The sequence below is a fragment of the Serpula lacrymans genome (genome assembly GCF_000218685.1).
Source record: "Serpula lacrymans var. lacrymans S7.9 unplaced genomic scaffold SERLAscaffold_3, whole genome shotgun sequence".
In the NCBI taxonomy this organism is placed as follows: Eukaryota; Fungi; Basidiomycota; class Agaricomycetes; order Boletales; family Serpulaceae; genus Serpula; species Serpula lacrymans.
The window spans coordinates 1,498,010-1,519,080 of record NW_006763292.1 but is presented as its reverse complement, the minus strand read 5'-3'; the positions used below and the strand labels follow the sequence as shown (position 1 = coordinate 1,519,080).

Below are 21,071 nucleotides of genomic sequence, written 5' to 3'. Positions count from 1 at the left end.
GTGCGTGATACAGCCACCCATGTTAAGCGTACCGTCAACGTTATAGATGGGAATGGATACATTTAATTTTACAAGGGGGAGTCTAATTTGCTCCGCCCAGACCTGATCTATGAAGATGTCATTAGCGCCTGAATCAAGCAGTGCGCTAGTTGGGTGTACTATGCCCCGGGCAAGGTTTTCCACGCCAACGTCTAAACGGATCTCCTTTTGGAATAAATATGTGCACATCAACACATGCTTTGGGATTTTGGGGAAGGGTGGCTCCAAAGAAGAAGAAGAATTGAGAGAAACATGTTTTTTTACTTTGATATTTTCTATGTTTTTATTTTTATTTTTACCAGAATTAAGCACCCTATTGTTTGTCTCGCCAGGGCCGAGCTCCAAGGGAGATGCTGGTACAGCGGTGGTTTTGTAAGTATTTCTAGTATCAACTCCTTCATCATCTTGACCCACTGAATCAGTGCTCAAAGCAGCTATATCATCAGGAGGGTCCGAGACAAATCAACAGTCACAGCTTTGCATACAAGTACATACTTCTGATAACACATTTAGAAATCTATTTACAAATTGGGGAGCCACCCCTGTCTTTTTTTTATTGCTTGTGCAACACCCCAGAGCAGGGGCCACCTCGTTGTGGTTTACTTCATTGTTCCGAGGAGCGAAGGCACCCAAGTGACCTACGCTCTGAATTTTTTCCCCTGGGTCTCCATGTCAGTGACCTGCTGGTTGTAAAAGAAGGCCCGGATTTCGTCGTATGAACGACTGGCCAGAGTGTTGAGCCAATCGTCCGGCTTTTCTGTTTCTAATTGGCGCGCCTGGCACCCTTGGTTATTTTTTTGTTGGGCGGCCTGCACCCCATTTCTACAGTCTCGGGACATGTGTCCTTCTTGGCCACAATTGTAGCAGTTCCCTTTGAATCTGCGCATCTGTCTGCCCTGGACTGCGCTAATATCCATAGGGGCTCCCTGCCCTGGTTGCAGCCCAAATAGCTTGAACCTGTGAGAATGATGTTTATTTTGGTTTGATGACCCAGGGCTCCTCTGGGAAAAGTTGTTTCTAGTGGTGGATCCGCCACCCAATTGCATCGTGTAGAGTTCTATGGCCCTACCAATCTTTCGAACCTCTTCAGCAGCTGCTGCAAGGTTCTCACTCCGCATATCTTGTATGTAAAGTTGTTGTGCAATGGCCGGTGACACATTGCGCTCCAACAACTCTACGGCATGTTTATTTCCTAGACCCCCTTGGATAGAGAGGGCCAGGAACCGGGTAACAAAATTGTCCGTCCTCATGTTTCCTTGTTTGAAGGTACAGATTTGCTGACGCGCCCAGTCACGCTCAGCTTGGGGTTTGAAGTATTTTTCAATCTCGACTTTGAGATCATCCCAGGTAGGCCACACACCCACGGTGTAGCATCCCTGAAGTCTTACTTGGGTGTATCGACCCGCCACAGGTCCTTTGACTCTTGACAGCACAGCTGTCGCTATTTCAAAATCATCAGTGAATGCGTCCCAGTTCGCTTTGATCCAAATTTGGAGCTTGATCCACCATACGGCAATTTGAGCCCAATCTCCTTTGAAAGTGCCAGGGTCAGCGACAATCTCAACTTTCTTGTTGAACTTCCACCAACCGTAGGTTCCGTTGCTGGGGCAGCCTGAATCTCGGCAAGCTGATTTGTCAACGCCTGAATCTGTGCATGCATATTGTGCAGCAGACTTTTCATATCTGGTTGCAACGATATGTCAACTTGTTCTCTTTGGTAATGTAAAAAAAAGGTAACTGGGGGTCCCCACTTGCTATCTGCGGATCAACCTCTTTACAGCTGAGTATCGGATCTCAATCTCCGACTACCCACACTATAGTATTTGAAATGTATATAAAAAGTATCTTAATAAACCCTGGTCCGAACAGGGGTTGGTCCGCTTGTTAAGCTGTCAACCCTTCTCCAGACTGGCAGAGGCAAGTGTCCGGCCTGGTCAGAGGAAAGAAAAAAAGAAGTTTTTGTATGTAAATTCTAATCAACAATAGTTCCACACTATTGCTGAGCTAAAGTACTCCCCTTCACGCTGGGGGCCACATATCAAAATTATTGTCTCTTCTCCCAAAGCACTACAAAGCCGTCGCTAGGAGCGCACCTATCTGCTATGCAGGATATTCCCAAACAATAATACTATCCCCTTAACCCTGGGGTCCGGGTTTGCACAATGTGCAAGAGAGTAGAAAGAGCGAGTCCTAATGTAACAACCAAGAGTTAGTTACTCTGGCGCACAACTAGAACAAACTATAAAGGTAGTGATGAGGGAGTGGTTACACCTTAGGTAGGACCGAGTTAGTTGTGGGTAAACAACAGGAGGACTCGCTGAGGAGTCTCCTGGATCTATTGGGGTATGTATACTACTACAGGTTTGTTTGTACATATGTACTATACAGTTGATGAAGGCAGTGGCTGATGATGTCATGGGCACAGCCTGTGTGACCAGCTCCACTGCGTGAGATACTTGTAGCTAAAATAAGAAAGAAAGCAGTGCAGTGCGAGAAAAAGGAGTTTGAACCAAAAGGAAAGTGCCGCATGGCACCAGGTGTGAAAACTACAGTATAAAGTTAAAGAGGAGAATGAAAATCAAAGATCCAAAAATTGTGTATCGTAACACCTGTAGTAAAACACAATATGATAGTATTAACTTATAAAGAAACCTAAAACCTGACTATACAACTGCCACACACCTTATTTGTCAAGAATGGAAAGACAGATCCACAAGACTTGCATTGAGGCAACTCCTATAGATTTTTGTTAGTAATCTTTTGATAGTGTAATACCACATCAACATACCGTTATTGACATATCATGTGGATTTTGCTGTTTTTTGGCACATTTAGAGCATTCATCAACCTCCAACCTTGGAAACTGTTTTGAACAGCCAGAACAGCTGTGCTTGGTATCAGAATGAGCAACAAAGCTTAACAGAAGATTGATGTGGCTGACATACAAGTGTGATCTGCTAAGTAAAACTTGCTAAATTGTGAAATGGTGATGTGTGACAACTTGGAGTTCACCTACATATCATGGGAATACCACTCTATCCAAAGTGCTGGAGCACTGGGTTGGCGCCATTGACAGAAACCATGGACTTCATAGCTTAGTGCAACTGAGCAAACATCAGGAGATGAGGAGAATAGCAAACTCTATCCATGATGTGACATGGCAGGGAGAAGTGTATTACATAATGATGTGGTGTTGGTCTGGTTTGAATTCCCAGGGCTCGGAAACTGAAATAACCTCGCCTCTACTTCCCTCCTACAATAAATGCTGCCAAAGACAAAATCTTGGATCGCGAGGACAGTATAAGCGACGTAGACATAAAAACTTCTCTAATTCGTGGTACCGTCCACAAGACAAATAAGGATGGTACTAGGACTGCCCGAAGGACGATGCTATCAATATTGCTTAAGACCAAGCTAAGAAGAAAAATGTTACAACACTCTAGGCAATGGGGTGCAGTAAATAGTCATTTGGCACTCAACAACCATTGGGCAAAACATCACACTGATTAACTGTCATACACCTTTCATTTTAGACATGTCGTGCACGACTTCGCCTTCGAGCCATGTAGATTCATAAACATCGCCCATTGTGTATAATGCAATAGGTCGGCTAAAGAACCTTGGTACAAGTTTGGAGATAGTGTCAGAGAACTGCTGTAATTTCAAAGCAACAATGTCAAAGGGTGCTCAAGGTACCCCTTGAACGCTGAAATCCATTTCGCACCAACCGCGCCGTCTACAGTCCGGTGATCCAAACTTAGTGTAACCTTCATAATCTGGACGGTTTTGAATTTATGACTTTCTTCGGGAGCTGGTACGATAGTCGGTTTTATTGCGCCGACAGCGAGAATACACGATTGAGGCGGATTTATAATCGCAGTGAAATTGTCGACGTTATACATGCCGAGATTAGAAACCGTAAACGTCCCACCCTGCACGTAGCCGTAGTGAGAAAAAAGTTGGGACAATTTGATTTGATTTCGATTTCCAGTCTCTTACCTGATATTCGTGAGGAGCTAACTTTCCATTGCGAGCTCTCTTCGCAAGATCCTTGGATTCAGACGAGATAGCCGCAAGTCCCTTGCTTCCAACATCCTTCAGAATAGGAGTGATCAAGCCATTGGGGGTGGCGACTGCTATACAGATGTCAGCATTCTTATATCTAGTGCACAATCCTCTCAGTACAGTACAGAAGAATGTTTAGTGAGTTTGCTTACTGTCTTATGAAGTCCCCCAGCCATGCAGAGTTGGCTTCAGGCACATCAGTTAGTGCAGATGCAATGGCCTTTATAATAAAATCATTTAAACTGAGTTTCAGTTCAGTGCCTGAACTTTTGTTAAAAAGTTCCCTGAGTCTGCCAACCTGGTCCATGTCAACGTCGGCGGAAATATAGTAATGAGGGAGTTCCTGCTTTGATTGAGTGAGTCGACTCGCGATGGTACGTCGCATGCTAGAAAGGGAAATATCTGTATACTCCTCTTGAGTTGGCAACGTAGCTGGAGTAACAGGTTGTGGAATAGGTTGATAATTTTCGATATCCCCACGGATTATACGGCCTCCAGGACCAGAACCTTTGACCTTGGAAAGAGGTATACCTTCCTTCAATGCAATCATCCTCGCTATAGGAGATGCAAACAAATTAGTTGATTTGAAGCCTACGGTTGTGCTGTCACGTAGGTTCGGCTCCTCATGCCTAACAGGCTCGCTCGAAATATCTGACTGAGAGGTTGTAGACAGTTTTGCCTCGGAATCATGATCAACTGCCATGTCTGCTAGCATTTGATCGGCTATGGCGATGTCGTCGCCTACTTCTGCTATAATGGCTATTGGTGAACCAACACTGATATGCTTCATGCCTTCTCCAACCTGTGTGCATTTCAACATCAGCCCGAGCGATAAGACAAAATACTGACAATAATTTTCGCTAGAACACCATCGTCTTGGGCTTCTACATCTATAGTCGCTTTATCAGTTTCCTAGTGGAATGGTCAATCCTGAGGACAAAAGAAAAGAAAATGGACACAAACCACTTCAAGCAAAACTTCACCAGCTGAAAACGAGTCTCCTTCGCCCTTCTTCCACGATGCTATCCCACCATCGGTCATGGTCGGGCTCATGGCTGGCATAGCAAATTTCGAAAGCGCATTTCGCTTGTGTGAAATATGTAAATCTATGAAAAGAAAAACCTCAGCCTTCACTCGACCCCCATAGAAAACAAACCTACGCCGAGCCACAATGCGTGATAACGTGGCCATACTGAAGAAGTGTAGGACAAATTTTACGAAGAGACGACATGTGACGTTGGAGACTTTATGATTGTTGTTGAAGTTCCCACGCCTCAAATTTCTTTCCGAATACTCCCTTCTCCAACCCGTGGCCTCCACATTGTTTTGCTATATAATAAATCATAGCGGCGCAGGGCGCCAATCCTTGACTCAATTTTTCAGACAATTTACCAAGTAAAGTCATTAAGAAAATGATACAGTCTATATATTCAGTAGACGACAACATTTGTAACTATATAGGTCAGACCAAGGTTCACATAATATAGGTAGGGATGGTAAAGTTTGATTTGGTTCGGTCCTCGGACACTTTTGTCCGAACCCCGAATTGAACTTGCATTAAAATTGGTTGAACTGGGTGGTGGGTGGTGTCAAGGTTGTCAGTTTGAACCTGTTTGAACCCAGTTTGGGCAGTAGCAACAATGCCCGAACTGTGGACTGAACTGAGGTTCCTTGTTCTGAATCATTTATCAGAACTGAACTTTACCATCCCTACATATAGGGCATGGCTGAGACAGTGATTTGTTGTATATGGCCAAAAAAGTACAAAAGAAATTCAGTGCAGCAATTAGTTAATCATTTCATGTGAAACCCAGAAAAGGGCATTATCACTGGAAAAGTGCATGAATAATGCACATCAACCAGAAACTGGTTGAAACTGGTGATTCAGAATTACGGTGTGGTGATTCAAAGTTAGGTTACTAGTGGATTGGTGTGAGGTATCCTGCCTTCATTATGACCTGTGAACCAGGTGATTTTCACCACTGTGCACCAGGAGACGAGCTGAACTCCAAGGCTGGTTTTTGTTCAGCAACGAATACAAAGCTATATAACAAAACTCAATGCCTGGTCAAGTCTTTGATGAAAAGCAGTGAATCAGGGTATGAGAGTTGAAGAGTATTGGTATAGGCGCGAATCCAAACTAATATTGAATTAAGGAATAATACACCCAGTATGTACTTCCTTATATAGTGAACAGTGAGGGTCAGACCAAAAAAGGGAAAGGGTAAGAAAGTGGTCTGACCGAAAAACTAACCAATAAGAAAAGAAAAGGGAAAGTGGTCTGATCTATTGTATTTACTAATCATATGAGAGAAAGTCTTGGCTGTATTAGTAAGCCCATGAGAAGGCACTGATTCATAGCCTACATCGCTGATCAATATCCCTCTGAAGTATTCCCGGACATAGCATTGAATCATTGCTATGTCATTTGGATATCTTCTTGAGGGTCTACAATGGTTCTCCTTTGTTGTAAGTACTATAAGACATGAGTATAAATGGAAAATGTTACGATAACACATTTTCGGACTTTCCCTTTACTTTTATTCTCTGCCTTAACCTTGTACTTTAACCTTTACACAAGGTGCCACGCGGCATTTCCCTTTCTCGTGCCGCGTTGCCTTTCTTCTTATTTTTAGACACAACTCTCTCACACAGTGGAGCTGGCCATGCGGGCTAGGCCCCATGATATCATCAGCCACTGTCTCTATCAAACTGTATAGTACACATGTACAAACAAACCTGTAGTAGCATATATACCCCAATAGATCCAGGAGACTTCTCAGCGAGTCCTCCTGTTGTATACCAACTAACTCTCTGCATCTTAAGGGGTAACCACTCCCTCTTCATTTTCTCTATAGTTTGTTCCTGTGTGTGCCGGAGTAACTAACTCTTGGTTGTTACAGAAAATAAGAAGAAAAAGGATAAGAGTAATAGGACACTGGCTGTAATCTCTAGTCCTAGGGCAAGAGGAGTGACGGGGAATGAATTAAATAACCACAACATGATGGGAGTGCGATGAGAAAAATTGATTCCTCACAGTTTTCAGTGCACTTGTATATTTGCTGAGGCTTGTGAAAGAATATGATCTGGCCAGCCCTTCATACAAACATGATGGCATTGTACTATATTTTGCCAACACAGTACCCATTGTATGGTTGTGTTTGCATCACCAGTGGCCTGTTCTATTATAGAGGTAAGTAATTAATAGTATTAAATGGAGACTTGATACTGACAAAGCTTCAGGTTTATTTCTTTTTGGATTGTGGCCCAGAGAGCTGACACCCTCTGCTGGTGATTCTGAGAGGTGTCTAATTCCTTATATCAATGATAGCAAAGTCTTCAAAGGTAAAATATTACCTTTGGATCCATGCATCACGAATCCCTCCATTTTACTAATGATATCATTATCATTTATACACATGACAGAGCCCATGAAATCTGAACACCTTCAGTGGAAAATGCAAGTCCACGCAAAGACAGATCAGTGGATCCCCACACAGCGTATAAAATAGTTTTGGCTCCAGTACGGTATTGTCAGGCAACAAGCTGAGCCATGGTGAGTTTCAAGAATAATGATGTATATATTACTTAACTAACTTTATTTTCTACCAGCTGTGGTGTGTTGCTAATATCATTGATTCTGTACTTTAATTTATCTTGTGCTTCAAGTACTCATCCAGAATCTGTGATTTCTTGTCTTCGGTGAGGGCATAATACTCTGCCAAGTTATCATGTACCAATTTCTGCAGCATATCCCGGTACCTCCTACAAGGAAATGTTATGTGGTATGTCCATGACAAGTAATGAGCACCAGTACCAACTGTCCTACAATTGTTTTTCTCTGATCAACAACTCCTGTTCAGTAAGTATGGTGTATGTTTTGGTCAAGGTAATTGACAGCAACATTGGAAGAATTCCCCTGGTCACACTTGTGTAATGACTACTGTGTATTCTTCAGGCTATTCAAACTTAGTACTAAGGTCTGCTCCCCATTTTGTCCACAAGTTATTGCTATGAAGGGATAATACCCAATCTGCTGGTAGTCTAAGCCTCAAGCTTCAGTGTCATGTAGTGTGGATCAAGATCTAATGCATGTTGGATAAACAATTTTGCTTTTTGGGCAAATAATGTCTTTGGTTCTGAAAACCACCCCAAACAATGATATAAAAATCTTCAGCACTGGTGCACTTGAAGATAGATGTCCACTAAAATCTGCTATCAATGTAAAATAAAAATAAAAGTTTCATAGTTGCTTACTTTGCAGTCTATAGTGGTGAAAGTTGCATTGACATCTTGCAGGATTGCCTTTGAATTTGTGCGCTTGGCTTGCAGTTTTGCACTTTGTATATCTAGGATCTGTAATTGTAGTTGTAGTTATTCTGCGGTGGTTAGCTTCTTGTATTTTTTTAATAGGTTTCATATTTTTTGCAATGCAATGAAATCAGTAAGTTAATAATGATCCCTGTGCTCACAACCTTGTAATAATATTAATAGCAATGAGCTAGTTGGATTGTGAGAAGTGATTTAACTGCCTGTGTACAACTGGGAATTTATACACTTTAATGACCTAGTGGTTTATGGTAAGTTTTTATATGGTTTTCAAGTAATAAATGCTACATACTGTTTATGCTTTTGAGCAATTTTATTGGCTTTTTATGTGTATCCTTCCTGGGCAGCAACTATATCATTTGTTAGCTCTACAAACATTTAGATAAGATTCAGAACAACTCAGTTGGCAGGATGTAATCAAATTTCAGGAAAATAGTCACACAAGGAATTATGTCACATGTGACATGTTCATCATTGGATTAAAGCTGCAGTTCAAGGATGAAAACAGTCTGGAAGATAATTAGAAATGATTTCAAAAAAATGCTGTGGATAAGGGTTGAATATAAGGAAGATATGAGTTTGAAATGTTTCATTATAAATGCTTAGGATCAATGATAATGCAATTTAGAGTGGATCCTTGGATAATTTTATAAATGTTATCTACAAAATATTCTTTTTATGTTGCCTGCCTTGAGCATGATCATTTTGTAAATATTTTCTATATAATATATAAGATAGTAGTACAATGATTGTACTAAAAATTCCAGACTCAAAGCTGTGAGGATAGGTAAATGATATTAGGGATTATATTTTAAAATTTTGCTTCATATATTCATTAGACATAATTGGTATATTTTTACATGAAAATCACTGTAAGATCATACTGCAAGTCTAGCTATTATAAGTTGATCCCCACAGTGAGTATTATCTACCTCTATGTGTAACTGAGCTGTGCTAGGAAATGCAAAAAAACTGCTAAGAACCTCTTAGTCGCTGCTGAAGAAGTTCACAAAATTGGTAGGGCCATGGAGCTCTACAAAATGCAATTTGGCAGTGGGTCCACCACCAAAAACAACTATTCCCAGAGGCACCCTGGGTCATCAAACCAAAATAACAATTATTCTCATGGGTTCAAGCTGTTTGGGCTGCAACCAGGGCAGGGGGCCCTCATGGATATTGGTGCGGTCCAGGGTGGACAGATGTGCAGATTCAAGGGTAACTGCTACAATTGCGGCCAAGAGGGACACATGTTCTGAGACTATAGAAACAGGGTGCAAGCCGCCCAACAAAAAAATAATAATTTTTTTACCAAGGGTGCCAGGTGTGCCAATGAGAAACAGAAAAGCTGGACAATAAGCTCAATACTCTGGCCGGTCGTTCATACAACAAAATCTGGGCTTTCTTCTATGATCAGCAAGTTGCTCAAATAAAGGCTCAGGGAACAGAGTTTGGAGCTTAGGTCACTTGGGTGCCTTCGCTCCTCTTAATGATGAAATAAACCACAATAAGGTGAACCCTGCTCTGGGGTGTTGCACAAGCAATAAAAGAAAGGGGGTGGCTCCCCATTTTGTAAATAGATTTTCAATTTGTTATCTGAAGTATATACTTGTGTTTAAAAATGCAATTGTAATATTTATGATACTACTGCTGCACCAGCGTCTCTCCAGGAGTGTGGCCCCGGTGAGACAACTACTAGAGTGCTTGATTGTGGTCAAAATAAAAATAAAAATAAAGAAAATCCTAAAGTAGAAAAACATGTTTACTTTGATTTTTTTTCTTCTTCTTCTCAGGAGCCACTTTCCAACAAAATCCCAAGGCATGTGTTGATGTGCACATATTTATTCCAAAAAGAGATGTTGGTGTGTAAATTTCTGCTCAGTGACATTGTGGGCAGATGCATGTCAAAGGTTGAAGTGTTCGCAAGGATTTTGTGGCCTAAAAATGCTAGATGTTAGAATGGGATATGAAAAATGGAGGGTAGGTCTTACCTGCAATTGCCACAAGCGTATTCCTGAAGGTGGTAGTATTTACCTCTGTATGGCACTAAAAGCTGGGAGCAGGAAGGAAATTCTGCATCTGCTAGATAGTACTTACCCTGCAGAATGTGAAGGTTGCTTGAATGAGCATCCTGGAATAGAGCGGCATTTGCAATAGAGCCCTCCCACCCACTGAGTATGTAAGAAAATTTGAGGTCAAAAGTGCAACAGGCGAGGCAGTTTTGAGATACCTTGCCTTTGCAGTTTTGCGATGCCTGGTGTTCAGCGGCAGATGGGGCACATGCAATGTGTGTCCCATCAATGGCACCAATGGCACCTTTGAAGCAGCAATATTTGGGATTTTTCATGATGTAAGGCAGCAGCAGGTTGTCCTCAGCAGGTAGATGGACATAGGTAACATAAATTTCTGGGGAGGTAGATGCAGCCAGGATCTTCTTGAAGTACCTAGAAATTGTATTGTTTGATCATTGGGATTGTTCGCCAAGATGGCGAATGGATAAGGCTATGACAGATGCATATAGGAAAATGGCGAGTTGTTCTTCAAGGCTAACATGCCTCAAGTCAATGTAATGATGGCATCTGAGTAGGTCAATCAACTTGAGGAAGACACGTGACGCAACACCAAGTTCAGCACAAATGCGGTTGGGATGGCCCTGCAGTAATTCAAGGACCCATCTATGGCCTGTCAAAATAGAGGTGTGGTATGGTTGGGGTAGAGAGTTGTCAAGTTGGTTGGTAGCTACCAGTGCTGCTGATTGCGTGACTGTTTGAAGACTGACAAGTGCAAGAAAGAGCTGTTGGGCACATTAGAGAATTATGGCATAGCGCCTACAGGCAATTGACACTTCCTCACTCTCTTCAACGCCCTCCTCTCCCATACTGTCATTGTCGCTACTGATCCCCAAGTCCCTCTGCCTGCCTGGGCCACGATTATTGACTTGATTTTTATGCATAGTCTCCGTCAATTGTTGCTGCATAACCATGAGTTTATCAATCTATCTTGTTGTATGTGGACACTCAATACATTGTCTCTCCACCTCAAGTGCCACTTTTGCAAGTCAAAACTCAAGAAATGTTGTGATATTCCGTTCCCGTACAGTATGACACTCTGTTTGCACTTTTATTCAAAGTGCGATAGCGAGAAATTTTCAGTGCAAAATATGGTGGACTGCGCAAAAAACAGATAAAAATTTGCGCAAGATGGGGTGCTGCACAAACAAGAGATAAAGACCCACGCAAAATAACGCCCGGTCAAGCCACTCTAGCCAGAATCTACTTCTACCTTGTACTTGAAACTATCTAGGTAAATTTGAACCTTTTGAAGTCATTTTTGGCCGGTTTTTACTTGAGGGGAAAAGCTCAACATCAAAAGCCATTAGATTGTAGAGTAAATGAGAAGAAAAAACCGGATATACTTTGAGAAATGTAGTATTATAAAAAAGTGTAAGTCAATAAGAAAGGAATGAACAATGTAGCCAAAACAACAGAAAATGATTGCTTGAACAACAACAACTCATGAACTGACTAAGGGCCACTTGAGGACATCAGTTAACTGGTAGCCAGCATTGAATGGGTTTGTGAAAGGAGTGGGATCTTGTCGCAACCAAATAGGATAGTCTTCCTGTTCCACATATTTAGAAGCACTTCAGGCTACCCCCCATCAAGGGCTCTTAGCTTGATCATATTAGTATCGATGATGGGGCTAAGAGCCCTTCAAAACCTGGTCCACCATGGCCCATCTTGCTATATGGTGGCAAATCCCAACTACTTATGGCACTTCCCAAACAATGTGGGACATCCCTAGAATGACTGATGGAGAATTGCCATAAGAACCATATGGAAAGTGCCAGACAAAATAATTCATGGTGAATTGCCATAATGTCACATGTCACTAGGTGTCTGGGGTCCTTTCTTATGGAAAGTACTGGCAATTCATGTGAACTACCATGCATACTATAAGTGAATACCTAATTAATCCACAATAAGACATACAGTTCCCTGATCAATACCCTAAATCAATAATTATAATTCTCTAGAGCAACATCCAATAGTTGAATATTTGGATAAAAAGCCACTGGAAGTTTTACTCTATAAAGTAAGTAGTAAGGGAAAATGTAGTCCTTCTCTCACAAAAGTTCTTTAGTTCAAGTATCAGAGTATTATGCTTGAAAGATTAATTATAATATAAAAAAGTCTATATCATAAAAGTCAGTTCATCTATACAAGGACTAGCTGAAGCTGAAAACATATTATGGAAGATATAGAGGATATTACAAGCCAGAGTGTCACTATCAACAAACCTAATTAATACCTTTATTGATATCTAGTATGAGATTGTTCAATAATGATCGCTGTTGATGGATATCTCTGCCACCTCTTACAGTCAAAACAGGCCTGGTGTGGAGTTTTAGGTGTGAATAATCTAATAAAAGTCACATACTATACTATTACAACTGTGGGTTCACTGCATCATGGTGTGACACGTCCAATAGTTAGGTTCCAACATTCAAAGGCCCATGTGATATATGATTAACCTCCAGAGAGGTTTGAACCTTAGTCAATATGCAACCAGAAAATCTGATTGTTTTCTCATATTTTTCCCACATGACATGTATCACAAAATTTAAGTTCAACTAATAAAAAACCTGTGACTGCCACATCAAAAATAGGTTCAGTTTGACCTTATTGTAGCCTGTGATAAATCAAAATGGGTTATAGGCCTTCAGCATATAGGATTAAAGGTGTGCTGCCTTCAGGGCCTTGCTCTTTTATTCTTGTACTTGGGGGGGATCTTTTCAGAAATTCCATGGGATGCCCTTTTTCATGTATGTAGAATCTATTGGAATTTTTAGCATGTGACCTTAATATCACCTGACCACAGGGAGTGCAGGAGTACATAAAAGCAAAGAGGACCAGCCAGGGATTGAACCCAGGACCTCTGCCTATATATGGTAGTGCTCTACCAACTGAGCTACCAGCCCTTGTTCAAATATCAACTTAGGATGTATGTTGTTTAACAAGACTAACAGGCTTTGACCTTGACTATTCCAACAGGATTTTGGTCTTCTACTTCCTATATGGGACATCCCCATATCTCCTTGTGGGACTTTAAAAACCTCACTGAGATTTCCCCAATCACTGAGGGACATCATTGTCACACTTCCCAAACACCAGTGGAATTTCCCATAACCTTTTCAGGGACTTGCCATGACCTCTGGGGGATTTCCCATAAGGTCTGTGGGACTTGCCATACCTTTGTGGGACTTGCCATAATATCTGTGGCACTTCCTATGCCTTTGTGAAACTTCCCACATTATCCTATATCCATAGCCATTAAGATTGCAAGGTAAATAGTACAGGGACAGGGAGAGGACACTTGAGGGATTGGATCAAGTTTTTGTTTCTTAAGATTTTCAGCCTTAGAATTGGAGACTTGATGTAAAGGTAAATAGGAAAGGAACTAGGTCGCAGGCTATTGCAACCTGTTTGCTTCTGTATCACCCACTATTTTTCTACCTCACCATGAGCTTCAAACCCTGATAGAATATGAAGACAATGACAATATTTGTATCAGTAATAACCTATGAAACCAATCTTTAGCATCATTAGGTCTGATATCAGCTTGGATGAAGATAGGAAGGGTGGCCATTCCTGCAACTTGAATGTCCTGTGTCTGCAATCATGATTTATAAGTTTATGGCCAGCCCTTCAATTGATGACCATTTATGCTTGGTAATGTGAAATGTTATATATTCAAACTGTCCCCCCACACGTCACAAATCAGTTTTACCAGGAGATATTTTGCATGACTGCCCCTGAATGTGCCATCAAGATACTATTGATCCCACCAATAGACTATTTTTGGGTAAAAACTGAGAGCAAGGAGAAAGTTCATTGTCACTATGTTACACAGTTCAATTGGCCTTGAAATGTTGTAGTAGCTATTAGAGCTAATATATATTAATGGACTGATAATGTATGGTTGGCAGAACATAGTGATATTGTGTGGAATAAAGCATCATTGAATAAGTCACAACCATTAATTGCGGGCCAGTAGAGCCTAGAGGTGTACATTTACATGATGACTGGCTACCAAACCATAAACGCATTCATAGAAAATATAGTACTATCAGTGCAATCATAGCTTTTATAGCTCTTATAGCACAGTAGTAGGTAAAATTTTAACCAAGGGGAGAAGTGTTTATAATTCCCTCAAACTCTGAATCAATCGAATAAACTTGTTCAATAATAGAAAGAGGCCAGAAGTGTTTGGAGTCAAGTATACATACTATTATAGGCAAGGTACTTATAGCCTATAGCAGCCTACATAGCTCCTATAGCTGTAAAGGTCATAGTTATAATATAGTTCAAGGTGCTTAAAAGGGCTAATAAATCATACAGTATTAATTAATTATGTAGCCTGTATTAGTGAAATAGTAGTTTGTATCCTTAATACTCAAATATCAAGAATAATTATTTATCCAAATATAAGTAGTGACAATGAGTAAAAGAATAATCTAAGTCCATAAAAGGTCAATATATAACACCTGTATAATATATTTTATAAGCCCTTATGGTGTAGTGGATAAATGTGATATGTGGCTATAGGTTGCTTAGTCACCCAAGAGCTATGAAGATTCTGTTAGCACCTGAATCAAGCAGTGCGCTGGTTGGGTGTACTATGCCCCGGGCAAGGTTTTCCACACCAACATCTGAACAGATCTCTTTTTGGAATAAATATGTGCGCATCAACACACACCTTGGGATTTCGGGAAAGGGTGGCTCCAAAGAAGAAGAAGAAGCAACATATTTTTCTACTTTATTTTTACCAGAATCAAGCACCCTATTGTTTGTCTTGCCGGGGCCACGCTCCAAGGGAGACGCTGGTACAGCGGTGGTTTTGTAAGTATTTCTAGTATTAACTCCTTCATCATCCTGACCCACTGAATCAGCGCTCAAAGCAGCTATATTGTCAGATGGGTCCAGGGCAAATCCACAGTCACAACTACACATACATGTACATACTTCAGATAACAAGTTCAAGAATCTATTTACAAATTGGGGAGCCATCCCCTTCTTTCCGTTATTGCTCGTGCAACATCCCGGAGCAGGGGCCACTTTGTTGTGGTTTACTTCATTGTTTCGTGGAGCAAAGGCACCCAAGTGACCTAAGCTCCAAACTCTGTTCCCTGAGCCTTCATTTTGTTGACCTGCTGGTCGTAGAAGAAGGCCCGGATTTCATCATAGGATCGACCGGCCAGAGTGTTGAGCCAATTGTCTGGTTTTTCGGTTTCTAATTTGCGCGCCTGGCGCCCTTGGTTATTTTGAAGTGGCCCACGCTCTGTTTGGACACTGTCGGGCCATGTGCCCCTCCTGCCCACAGCTGAAGCAGGTGAATCTGCGCTTTTGTCCGCCCTGGACCGCGCCGATATCCATTGGTGCACCCCGACCTGGTTGCAACCCAAAAGGTTGGAACCCGTGAGAATGATGTGATTTTTGGTTTGATGACCCAGGGCTCCTCTGGGAATAGTTGTTTTTGGTGGTGGTCCCGCCATCTATTTTTCTAACCTCCTCTGCTGCTTGAGAGAGGTTGTCAGTTCTCATATCTTGCAGATAGAGTTGTTCTGCAATATGAGGGTTTACATTACGTTCCAGCAGTTCTACTGCATGCTCATTACCTAAGCCCCCTTGTATGGAGAGAGCCAGGAATCTGGTCACAAAATTATCTGTCCTCATGTCCCCAAAACGGTGTATTTTTCTTGACTTCCATGGTATGAGGGTGCTGGGATGGACATTGAAAACAACCGACACACATGTATGCAGCAAAAATGTTAGGTGTGATGTGACAAACATCACAAGTCAAACTTTAATGGTGCACAGACCATCAACAGAGTATGAGACTCACCTTTTGGTATTTCCTGATGTTATATACTACAATTCGGCAGCATGATACATTAGTATTAAAAATAATTGCCTGAAAATGGTGGAGAATTGAGTTATATAGTGTGCTCACTGTCCAAGACAACAACAACAGACACTGACCTAATATGGATGGATGATGTGGCCCATTCTGCCTCGGCATGGAGCACATGGTGCCGCCATGTGCTGTTTCCACATTGAAATCTTCCAAGTGGCCTGAATGGCTGGTGTGCACCACCGGTGCTTAGAAATGGGGCTTTAAGGCTTTATTATCTGGTGCTATCTGGTGCAAGGTGCCACGCCCAGAGTGTGGAGTAATAGGTGACTTAAAGAGTGTCTTTTCATATGTGTAACAAACAAACACACATTAAGATGCGTGGATCATACCGAATCAACTATTCAAATCATTTTGGATATCTTGACCTTGATATTTGGTTCCTGGTACTATAGGTTACCAGGTCTCAGAACCAGCTATCGACACTACATTTGACCCTAGTGACTTGTACTGACCTTCTGCACTTGTTGATAAAATTGGATAATAACCAGACCAGGGATTGAACCTGGAACCTTCTGGATACATGTCAGCTGCTCTACCAATTGAGCTATATGGCCAAGGTTATACAATATAGGATCTTAAACATGACATGCAACGATGGACATCTTACCCAGTATAGCTGCTGCATACTGGATTGGCTTACAAATCAGAGGTATTATCCTATGGGGTATTGGTATGTCAGAGTATATTCTAACACTTGTGTGGTTAGACAAAACTGTTTGAAGACAAGCAGCTAGTAGATCCTGCCTCCTTTGATCATAAACTGCTAAGGAACAAGTTACTCCCTCACCACACCTATGTCCTACAATATTGCTCTGTACAACAGTGTGATACTCTATCATGCAGGTCTTCAACACACTGCTCAGTTAGGCAAATTACATATGCGTTCCTCTTGTCAGCACTCTCTTGTAGAGTGCAGGAAGCAACCCGTCAACTTCTGGGCAAATTTTCAATATTATGGATATGACATTTTGCCAGCAAATATTATTGATTGTGTTGATAGCAGCTTTTTGTTTGATCTGATGTTTGTTGCTCAATGTTGATCCACTCAGCTATTTTATCTTTTTCTCAGAAGGAAAACAGAATTTGTGCAGATCCCACTACTTCTCAAAGTTATGTGAAAGGGAATGTTGCTATATTGCCACAAGATACAATCAAAGTGCTAGAATTTTTGCCTCCCTCTCGAGAAGATATTGAGCAATCAATCACTGCATTATTTGTTGGTGCAGATACCATCATTAACAGAGACACAATTTGAAAATTACATCCTGCTCTTATTAGCAAGTGCAAAGTCAAAACTTTGCTTGATTTTCTGATAGCAAACAATCTGTGGTATAGACATAGTGGTGTATAGGTTAGCAATGAGAATTTCAAAGAATTATATGATGGTGATGATAATAATCAACTTTCCAGCGCTGTCTCTACAATATTGTGCCAGCCAAAGGGGATGGAAATTCAGCCACATCTGTGGTATACTATATGTGAGGAGCATGACACATCTTCTTCAACAGTGGAACCTGTTTATACACTTGATATCATTGGATATACAATTGGTGATTATTTGCCTGTAAGTTATAGAGTGATGAAAAGGACTGCTCTGGCCTCCTGTTTAGATGGGCATTACTTCTGCAGTTGCAAAGTGGTACTTTTTTGATGAAAGACAATGATATGGCTATGTTGTCACTTTTGTTTCCACACTTGGATCTATAGGGGATCAGACTTTTATCACCCACATCAAACAGAAAGTCAATGTATCTCATTTGAAAGTCAACTTTGCAATATGTTGATGCAAGGTCATGGATGCTTCCAATGTGATCCTAACTTTGTTTATATGTTCCAACATATTACAAAAAAATAAAGTCAATCAACAATTATGCTTTTGAGTTCCTTCTCACTTACAAGGCAATGTAGATGCTCAACTTGTCAAACATGCGCCTGGATTGACAGATTTTATCCGGCTTTCAGAGAAAAACCTGTCAGCAAAACCCATTAATACATATCAGAAAAAAGTGCTTAAACTTGGAAAAAAGTTGAAACTTATTGTGAAAGAAGTTAAGGGATCCACTGGCTACAAGTTGTGCTGCAAAAAAGAAATCTGAGCACTCATTGATTGGATGTATCCCATCTATTGGTACGAACACTGTGGTCTATTGCCAGAAGTATGGCAGGCCATGTCTCTGTATAAATGAAGCTTATTTGTGGCCAAGAACCCTGCAGTGGCAAGTCAGTTTTTCCATGTTATGATGAATCAATTTCTTAAGTTTGCTGTTCAACACGGCTCCCAATCCCCTGATCTCTTTGGACATAATGAAGCATGGTTGAAACCCAAGGACAAGGTACTTTGCACTGTCATCTCCTTCTGTGGTTACATGGAAACCCCAATCCACAGCAATTGTGGGATTACATGAAAGATAATCCTGCTTACCAAGAACATATTATCTTATGGCTGGAGTCCATCATAAAGTGCAAGCTGCCCAGAATTACTGATATTTTGCATGAAAGTGCAGGTGTGCCAATTATGAGACCTTCACGCCATCCAAATCTACAAGATCCTTGCCTTCAAAACTTTCCTTCTGAATTTCACAAAAAAGCTGAGTTTGAGCATAGGTTTCAAAGTTTTGTAAAGGAACTGGCTTGTAAAGCCCTATCCCTTTTGCCGAACTAACGGAGGGATAAGTCTTAAATCAAACAAGTAGTGTCAAGTATCGATGTTAAGAAGTAATCAACAACTAAAGAAAAGTATGTACATGAGTGTTCAGTATATATATATTTCTGAAGGTCAGCCATGAGGCGCTGACTGATATAACATGCAGTAGCCATGAGGCGCTAACTGATGTTCTACGTCATGGTCTGGATTCTGTCACGTGATTGTCATGTGACTGAATATAACTAGGTATTTGTGTTATCCGCGCTAATAGCAGCAGCTTAACAACTTATGTCTGTCATGTGATCAAAGAAAATGAAAAAGAAATTAGTGCTCTGGCTCAAGTCGTGACATGGCTATTACCTGTAATTGGCATGAGCATACTGTTACAATAACACAATTTTCGGACCTTTCCTTCCTTTTCATTCTCTGCTTTAACCTTGTACACTTTAGCTTTCACACATGGTGCCACGTGGCACTTCCCCTTTTGTTCAAACTCCTCTTTCTCATGCCGCATTGCCTTCTTCTTATTTTAGATACAACTCTCTCACACAGTGGAGCTGGTCATGCGGGCTAGGCCCCATGACATCATCAGCCACTGACTTTATCAAACTGTATAGTACATAAGTACAAACACTCTGTATTAGTATATATACCCCAATAGATCCAGGAGACTCCTTAGCGAGTCCTCCTGTTGTTAACAAACAAACTCTCTGCAGCCTAAGTGGTAACCACTCCCTCTTCACTACCTTTATAGTGTGTTCCAGTGTGCGCCAGAGTAACTAACTCTTGGTTGTTACACATACTGATACATACTGGAAGCACCTAAAACCTGGTGAACTGCATGATGATTCTTATTACAGGATGCAGATCAATGGGTCCACACAGTCTCTATCAGAGATAGACCTGATCACTGAGTCCATTTTGCCTCGTCAATTGCATCCTTGGATCAACAACTTCAACGGCATGGTGATTTTCTTGATGCACTGCAATATGAACATTAAGTATATTAGATTGGTCAAATATTTGGTGCTAATATGGACATTCAAGATTATTGTTGTCAAGAATCCGATGAATATTTGGAAATATGAGCTTGTGTGAATACAGTGAACAAGCCCTTAAGATTCTATTAAGATTAAGAATTGCTTGTATGTCTATGCTTGCGCCCACAACAAATGACGGAACAAATCCTTCTGATCATAGTGATTATCCATGTGCTCCTGGAAGAACACTGCTTCCTTGTGGACAATTGTTAGCTTCCTATCCACAAAAAGACACACATTTGGTGTACTTGCGAGAGGTTCCTTTTGTTCTTGTTTTTCTAGGTAGCCTATTGCCTTGAGTGGATTGGAGCAATTCTGTATATCTCCTTTGGTGCCGAGCTATGTTAATATTGTTTATACCATGGCACACAGTTTGTGACCTGAAAATAGTCAATGAGAGCTGGCAAGAGGCTTACAAATGTTATGACTTCTCACTATATGTGCGCCAGATCATTGGAAACAAACAGGAATATAAATATGCCTGTAACCAATCTGATGTGCAATAACAAAGCACTGCAAACCAATCAGTTAGCCTCAACGGTCCAAACTTTGAGCAAGAAGATATCTTATGTGTAGCCATTTTGCAGCGTAATGAGTGGGATGAGAACGATAGAGCTTTTGATGCCCTTGCTGCGGTGGAATCAGTGGTACAGCCTGATAAAAAGTTGGAAAAAGTTAATGAAGTACTCTCATGTCTGAACTGTGTGGGTGTAGTTGATGACACATTACAATACACACCTTCTGTGGTATACTCTCCTCCTGCACTGGCAATAGATGAGGACATGGCAAACATTTGAATACAGAGTTTGCTGATGAAAGGACTGGAAAAAAAAGGAAAAGACCTTGTGAAGATCAGCAGGATATTACACACAAGCATCCCAGAAAAGAACTTAAAGCAAACATTTCAATGATTCAACTATGTCTTGGAAATAATGATGGTATACACCAAGGCACTATGCCTACACTCAATTCTTGTACTC

The 21,071-nt window shown here is 41.1% G+C and overlaps 3 protein-coding genes across 3 annotated transcripts; all 3 read right to left on the bottom strand.

The window, feature by feature from the left end:
* Nucleotides 1–3,591: 3,591 nt before the first annotated feature.
* On the bottom strand, nucleotides 3,592–5,322 carry SERLADRAFT_458765 (uncharacterized protein; the record flags this gene model as incomplete). The annotated part of the gene is made up of 6 exons (XM_007314530.1): nucleotides 3,592–3,971; nucleotides 4,039–4,201; nucleotides 4,257–4,906; nucleotides 4,954–5,016; nucleotides 5,068–5,210; nucleotides 5,265–5,322. The coding sequence occupies 6 exons, from the start codon at nucleotides 5,293–5,295 to the stop codon at nucleotides 3,702–3,704; spliced, it is 1,320 nt and encodes a 439-aa protein (XP_007314592.1).
* A 9,725-nt stretch (nucleotides 5,323–15,047) lies between these two features.
* On the bottom strand, nucleotides 15,048–15,443 carry SERLADRAFT_434303 (uncharacterized protein; the record flags this gene model as incomplete). Its single annotated transcript, XM_007314529.1, has 1 exon — nucleotides 15,048–15,443. One exon carries the CDS (start codon nucleotides 15,441–15,443, stop codon nucleotides 15,048–15,050), a length of 396 nt encoding a protein of 131 aa, XP_007314591.1.
* A 155-nt stretch (nucleotides 15,444–15,598) lies between these two features.
* SERLADRAFT_434302 (uncharacterized protein) lies at nucleotides 15,599–15,985 on the bottom strand (the record flags this gene model as incomplete). The annotated part of the gene is made up of 1 exon (XM_007314528.1): nucleotides 15,599–15,985. The coding sequence occupies one exon, from the start codon at nucleotides 15,983–15,985 to the stop codon at nucleotides 15,599–15,601; it is 387 nt and encodes a 128-aa protein (XP_007314590.1).
* Between the last annotated feature and the right edge of the window lie 5,086 nt (nucleotides 15,986–21,071).